The sequence below is a fragment of the Ovis aries genome, chromosome 17, assembly GCF_016772045.2.
Source record: "Ovis aries strain OAR_USU_Benz2616 breed Rambouillet chromosome 17, ARS-UI_Ramb_v3.0, whole genome shotgun sequence".
NCBI classification, from domain to species: Eukaryota; Metazoa; Chordata; class Mammalia; order Artiodactyla; family Bovidae; genus Ovis; species Ovis aries.
Genome location: NC_056070.1, coordinates 21,591,339 through 21,598,784, shown reverse-complemented (window position 1 = coordinate 21,598,784; position 7,446 = coordinate 21,591,339). Strand labels below are relative to the sequence as shown.

Here is a 7,446-nt window from a genome sequence, read left to right as displayed (position 1 = left end):
CAGAAATGATATGGACCTGATAGAAGCAGAATATATTAAGAAGAGGTGGTAATGATACACAAAAGAACTATACAAAAAAGATCTTCACAACCCAGATAATCATGATGGTATGATCACTCACCTAGAGCCAGACATCCTGGAATGCAAAGTCAAGTGTGCTTTAGGAAGCATCACTATTTACAAAGTTAGTGGAGGTGATGGAATTCCAGTTGAGCTATTAAAAATCCTAAAAGGTGACGCTGTGAAAGTGCTGCACTTAATATGCCAGCAAATTGGGATAACTCAGCAGTGGCCACAGGACTCGACAAGGTCAGTTTTCATTCCTCTCTCAAGAAAGGCAATGCCAAAAAATGCTCAACCTACTGCAAACTTGCAACCATTTCACACACTAGTATAGTAATGCTCAAAATTCTCCAAGCCAGGCTTCAGCAATACCTGAACCATGAACTTCCAGATGTTCAAGCTGGATTTAGAAGAGGCAGAGGAATCTGGGATCAAATTGCCAACATGTTGGTTCACATATTGCTGAAGCCTGGCTTGGAGGATTTTGAGCATTACTATACTAGTGTGTGAAATGAGCACAATTTGCAGTAGGTTGAACATTCCTTTTTGCTTTATTCACTATGCCAAAGCCTTTGACTCTGTGGACCACAAAAATCTGTGGAAAATTCTGAAAGAGATGGGAACACCAGACCACCTGACCTGCCTCTTGATAAATCTGTATGCAGGTCAGGAAGCAATAATTAGTACTGGACATGGAACTACAGACTTGTTCCAAATAGGACAAGGAGCACGTCAAGGCTGTATGTTGTCACCCTGCTTATTTAACTTATATGCAGAGTACATCATGAGAAACACTGGGCTGGAAGAAGCACAAAGTGGAAAAATATCAATAACCTCAGATATGCAGATGACACCACCCTTATGGCAGAAAGTGAAAAAGAACAAAAGAGCGTCTTAATGAAAATGAAAGAGGAGAGTGAGAAAGTTGGCTTAAAATCAACATTCAGAAAACTAAGATCATGGCATGTGGTCCCATCACTTCACAGGAAATAGGTAGGGAAACAGTAGAAACAGTGAGAGACTTTATCTTTTGGGGCTCCAAAATCACTGCAGATGGTGCCTGCAGCCATGGAATTAAAAGACTCTTACTCCTCAGAAGGAAAGTTAGGACCAACCTAGACAGCATATTAAAAAACAGAGACATTACTTTGCCAACAAAGGTCCATCTAGTCAAGGATACAGTTTTTCCAGTAGTTTTGTATGGATGTGATGTTGGACTATAAAGGAAGCTGAGCACCAAAGAATTGATGTTTTTGAACTGTGGTGTTGGAGAAGACTCTTTTTTTTTTTTTTTTTTTTTTTTTACTAGGCAAAGAATTTTATCTATCTTTGTCTCAAACTTTATTCTTAGGCTTCTTCAGCTTCATTAGCTGCAAAGAATGAATTGTATATAAGCAAAAACTGAAAAGAGCTGCACTGTCCAGGGGCTTAGGCTTAAAAATATTAGAGATCTAGATTTTATCAGATCCATAAACAAAATTTTAAAAAGCAGTCATAATATAAAATAGCAGCTCCCAGTAACTTCTTCAAGATTTATCTTCTTCAGAAGTTAACTCAATTCAGTTTGCTTCATTCTTGGAAGCCTCATCAAAATTCTCCACAAGATCTGGAACTTCATCATCCTCCTCCTCTCCAGTGGCAAGTGGTGCTTTTCCATCCACAGATTGTTTGGGCAGAGCTTCAGCCAGTCTCCTTAAACTGGTGAGACTGTCGGCACCAAGCTGGTTTAAGATGCTGGGGAGCATTTCTGTCAGTTGCTTTGTCTCAGCGTGGCCCGTAATGGTGAAAGTGTTTGCTGCCAGAGATCCCTGAACTTTAGGGTTGTTAAAGTGGATCACTGTTCCTTGATTTGTGAACATATTCACCTCTTCAATACCAGAGATATTGTTTACCCCTAACTTCTTTAAAGAGAAATGAAGTTTTTTGTCATCTGCTGTGGCTGTTCTATGAACCACCTTCTTCTTTCTGCGAGCAGTTCCTTTCCCACCAATGCGCACTTGTGCCTGCAGTTTGGCGAGTTTCTCCTGGTTCATGACAGTTTCTTTCATCTTGTTGGAGCGGAAATGGGGCCGCGCGGGGGACTAGGGTTGGCGCTCAGGTGGTCTCGGGCAGACCAGCTGAGGTTAGGCGCACACACGCCGGGACGCCTGGAGAAGACTCTTGAGAGTCCCTTGGACTGCAAGGAAATCCAACCAGTCCATCCTTAAGGAAATCCATCCTGATTATTTTTTGAAAGGACTGATGCTGAGGCTGAAACTCCAATAGTTTGGCTACCTGATGCAAAGAACTGATTCATCTGAAAAGACCCTGATGCTGGGAAAGATTGAAGCCAGGAGGAGAGTGGGACGACAGAGGATGGGATGGTTGGATGGCATCACATGCTCAATGGACATCAAGTCTGAGCAAACTCCAGGAATTGGTTATGGACACAGAGGCCTGGCATGCTGCCAGTCATGGGGTGGCAAAGAGTCGGACATGACTGAGCAACTAACTGAACTGAACTGAAACTTTAGTATATGGAAACTTCCTTAATTTGTTTTCAAAATTGTCTTAGGGATTATTGATCTTCTTGCCAATTCAAGAATAACTTGACAATCATTATTAAAATTCATTTTTATAAAACTGGAATTGTATTATATTTAATAGATTAATATAAAAATGGCATTTTCATGACATTCAACTTTCCTCTACTTACACATGATATATACCTTCACATATATATATTTTTTTCTTCAGGAAAAGTAATGGATTTCCCTACAGCTCTACTAACATTCTATCTATAGTTCATTATGATTTTTATGGTTTTTCTTTTCTCTTAAAAATGGGATATTCATATTAATACTATATGTCTAATTTTTATAAACTATAAAGGAAACTATTAACATATATTCTAGTACTCTTGTCTGGAGAATTTCATGGACTTAGGAGCTGGCAGACTACAGTCCATGGGTTCACACATGATTGAGCAATTAATACTTTCTTTTCATTCATTTTAGGTCCAACAAACTTGCTAAATTCATTTATTTCACAGTTGAATTTTCTATGCATGTACTAATACCCTTTGGAAATATCAACGTTCTTTCTTTCCATTCTTTTTTGTTCTGAATTATTCTTCTAGAAGTGGTTTCTGACTTCACTCACTATATGATTCTGAATATAATCAGTAACAGAAAACATTTGTCTAGTCCCTGAATATAAAGGAATACTTTCAATTTTTAGTGGTATCCACTGAACTGATATTTCACAGAACACATTTTTAAAGCAATGCTTTAACCCTAATAAAATTGCAGCACTACTTACTTCTCTGCAACTCACATACTTTAACACATACAAGGCAGATTACTGGTTTACTTTACCAGATGTAAAATACAGTCTATATCTACTGATGGCATCAGTGATGTGTGTGTAGTAGCATCAGTTTAAGAAACAGATTTATCAAATGCATATTACACTTGTTCTGGTCTCAACATCAGGATATTATGCTACCCATGTTGCAACTTTAAAGGCATAAAATTAAGCTTGTGGATCTAAGTAGATATATCATCCCTGAGTTCCTCTGATACCACATGTGGTGATAAGTGTAATACTCTGTCATTATAAAATATGCATTCTTAATCCAAATACAGGGGTAAAAGGAGACCACTGATGTACTCTACAGTCCAAGGAACCAAAAACAGAACAAAACACATACACACACACACAAAAAGTAAATTCTGATTAGAGACCCAGTAGAGTCTTGACATGGAGAAGGCAATGGCACCCCACTCCAGTACTCTTCCCTGGAAAACCCCATGGACGGGGAAGCCTGGTGGGCTGCAGTCCATGGGTTCACTAAGAGTCGGACAGGACTGAGTGACTTCACTTTCACTTTTCACTTTCATGCATTGGAGAAAGAAATGGCAACCCACTCCAGTGTTCTTGCCTGGAGAATCCCAGCGAAGGGGGATCCTGGTGGGCTGCTGTCTATGGGGTCATGCAGAGTCGGACACGACTGAAGTGACTTAGCAGCAGCAGCAGCAGCAGAGTCTTGACAAGCTTTAAGTGATGCCTAAACACAAAAGAGGAAAAAAAAACAGTATGTTTTATGGAAAAATAAAGCATAATTCTGACAATCTAAGCTTCGGAGAACTTCAGAAATACACAGCATGCAAATTCTTACAGAATGGAATGCCTATGTCTAAAGGAAATTCACATAAACAGAAAAAAATAAGGCAAACAAGGAAGGAACACTGGAATAAAAAAAAATAAAAGGATTCTGACATTGGATTATAGAGCCCACAGGAAAATTATTTCAGAAAGTATTTTTTCAGCAAACATATATAACATTGAGAGTGCCACCTCGAAAGGCAAATCCTGTGGAGCCATAAAACAGAGTGGAGTGGGGAGGTTGTAACTGGTGGTGAAATCAAAGTCCAGTGCTGTAAAGAACAATATTGCATAGGAACCTGGTTTGTCAGGTTCAAGAATCATCATAATTTGGATGTGGTCATACAGGAGGTGGCCAGCGTGAACATTGACATTTTGGGAATCAGTGAACTAAAATGGATGGGAATGGGCAAATTTAATTCAGATAACCATTATATCTACTACTGTGAACAAGAAACCCTTAGAAGAAATGGAGTAGCCCTCAAAGTTAACAAAAGAGTCCCCAGTGCAGTATGGGTGCAATCTCAAAATGACAGAATGATCTTGGATCATTTACAAGGCAAACCATTCAGTATCACAGTAATCCAAGTCTATGCCCCAACCACTAATGCCAAAGAAGCTGAAGATGAACCATTCTATCAAGACCTAAAAGAACTCCTAGAATTAATACCAAAAAAGAACACACATTCTTTTCATCACAGGGGACTGGAATGCAAAAGTAGGAAGTTAAATCATACCTAGAATAATAGGCAAGTTTGGCCTTGGAGTACAAAGTGAAGCACTGGTCATAGCAATCAACCTCCTCCACCAACACAAGAGATGACCCCACACATGGACATCACCAGATGGTCAGTACTGAAATCAGATTGATTATATTCTTTGTAGCTGCAGATGGAGAAGCTCTATACAGTCTGCAAAAACAAGACCTGGAGCTGACTGTGGCTCAGATCATCAGCTCCTTATTGAAAAATTCAAGCTCAAATTGAAGAAAGTAGGGAAAAGCACTAGGCAATTAAGGTATGGCCTAAATCAAATCCCTTATGATTATACAATGGAGGTGATTAACAGATTCAAAGGACTACATCTGGTAGACAAGTGTCTGAAGAACTGTGGATGGAGGTTTGTAACACTGTACTGGAGGTGGTGACCAAAGCCATTCCAAAGAAAAAGAGATACAAGAGGACAAAGTGGTTGTCTGAAGAGGGCTTACAAATAGCTTAGAAAAGAAGAAAAGCAAAAGGCAAAGGAGAAAGGGAAAGATATACCCAACTGAATGCAGAGTTCCAGAGAAGAGCAAGGAGAGATAATAAAGTATTCTGAAGTGAACAATTCAAAGAAATAGAGGAAAACAATAAAATGGGAAAGACTATAGATCTCTTTAAGAAAACTGGAGGTATCAAAAGAATATTTCATGCAAAGACAGGCACAATAAAGGACAAAACTGGCAAGGACCTAAGAGAAGTAGAAGATATGAAGAAAAGGTGGCAAGAATACACAGAAGAACTGTATAAGAAAAAGCTCTTAATAACCCAGATAACCACAATGTGATCACTCACCTACAGCCAGACATTTTGGAGTGCAAAGACAAGAAGGCCTTAGGAAGCATCACTACGAACAAAGCTAGTGGACATGATGGAATTCCAGCTGAGCTGCTTCAAATCCTGAAAGATGATGCTGATAAAGCACTGCACTCACTATGCCAGCAAATTTGGAGAACTTATCAGTGGTCACAGAACTGGAAAAGGTCAATTTTCATTCCAATCTCAAAGAAAGGCAATGCCAAAGAATGTTCAAGTTACCGTAGAACTGACTCATTTCACATGTCAGCAAGATTATGCTCAAAATCCTTCAAGCTGGGCATCAGCAGTACATGAACTGAGAACTTCCAGACATACAAGCTGGATTTAGAAAAGGCAGAGGAACCAGGGATCAAATTTTCAACATACACTGGATCATAGAAAAAGCAAGAGAATTAAAAAAAAAAAAAAACATACATCTACTCCTGCTTCATTGACTACACTAAAGCCTTTGACTATGTGGATCATGAGAAGTGTGGAAAATTCTGAAAGATATGGGAATACCAGACCACTTGACCTGCCTCCTGAGAAATCTGTATGCAGGTCAAGAAGCAACAATTACAATTGGACACGGAAAAACAGACTGGTTCCAAATTGGGAAAAGAGTATGTCAAGGTTGTATATTGTCACCCTGCTTTTCAAACTTATACTGCGTCACATGAAATGCCAGGCAGGATGAATCCAAGCTAAAATCAAGACTGCAGGGAGAAATATCAATAACCTCAGATATGCAGATGATACCACTTTAATGGCAGAAAGTGAAGAGGAACCAAAGAGCCTCTTGATTAACGTGAAAGAGGAGAGTAAAAAGCTGGCTTAAAGCTCAACATTCAAAAAAAGAACACGGCATCAGGTCCTATCACTTCATGGCAAATAGATGGAGAAAATGTGGAAACAGTGTAAAATATGAACTTTTCTTGGGCTCCAAAACCAATGCAGACAGTGACTGTAGTCACAAAATTAAGAGACACTTGGTCCTTGGAAGAAAAGCTAAGACAAACCTAGACAGTGTATTAAAAGCAGAAACATCACTTTGCCAACAAAGGTCCATCTAGTCAAAGCTATGTTTTGGTTTTTGCTTTTGTTTTTTTCCAGTACTCCTGTATGGATGTGAGACTTGGACATAAAGAAGGCTGAGCACTGATGAACTGATGCTTTCGAACTATGGTGCTGGAGAAGACTCTAGAGAGTCCCTTGGACAGCAAGAAAATCAAACGAGTCAATACTAAAGAAAATCAGTCCTGAATAGTCATTGGAAGGACAGGTGCTGAAGCTCCAACACTTTGGTGACCAGATTCTAAGAGCTAACCCATTGGAAAAGACCCTGATGCTGGGAAAGGTTGACAGAGGATGAGATGGTTGGAAAGCATCACTGACTCAATGGACATGAGTTTGAGCAAACTCAGGAAGACAGTGAAAGACAAGGAAGGCTGGCATGCTGTAGCTTACGGGGTTGCAAAGAACAGGACACAACTTAGTGACTGAGCAACAACATATAGGGAGGTTGAGATCTCCCCTAAGTCAAAGAGTGGAAAGTCACACCATAGCAAGAACATAGTTCATACACTCCAAACAGAAGAGGAAGATAGTACCAAATGATTTCACTCACAGATGGAATCTAACAAACAAACAAAAAAAAAAAACCCTGAGCTCATGAATA

At 39.4% G+C, this 7,446-nt stretch overlaps 1 protein-coding gene across 1 annotated transcript; it reads right to left on the bottom strand.

The window, feature by feature from the left end:
• Window positions 1-1,342: 1,342 nt before the first annotated feature.
• LOC114118835 (transcription factor BTF3-like) lies at window positions 1,343-2,203 on the bottom strand. The gene has a single exon (XM_042234335.2). The coding sequence runs from the start codon at window positions 2,109-2,111 to the stop codon at window positions 1,623-1,625; it is 489 nt and encodes a 162-aa protein (XP_042090269.1). The 5' UTR covers window positions 2,112-2,203; the 3' UTR covers window positions 1,343-1,622.
• Between the last annotated feature and the right edge of the window lie 5,243 nt (window positions 2,204-7,446).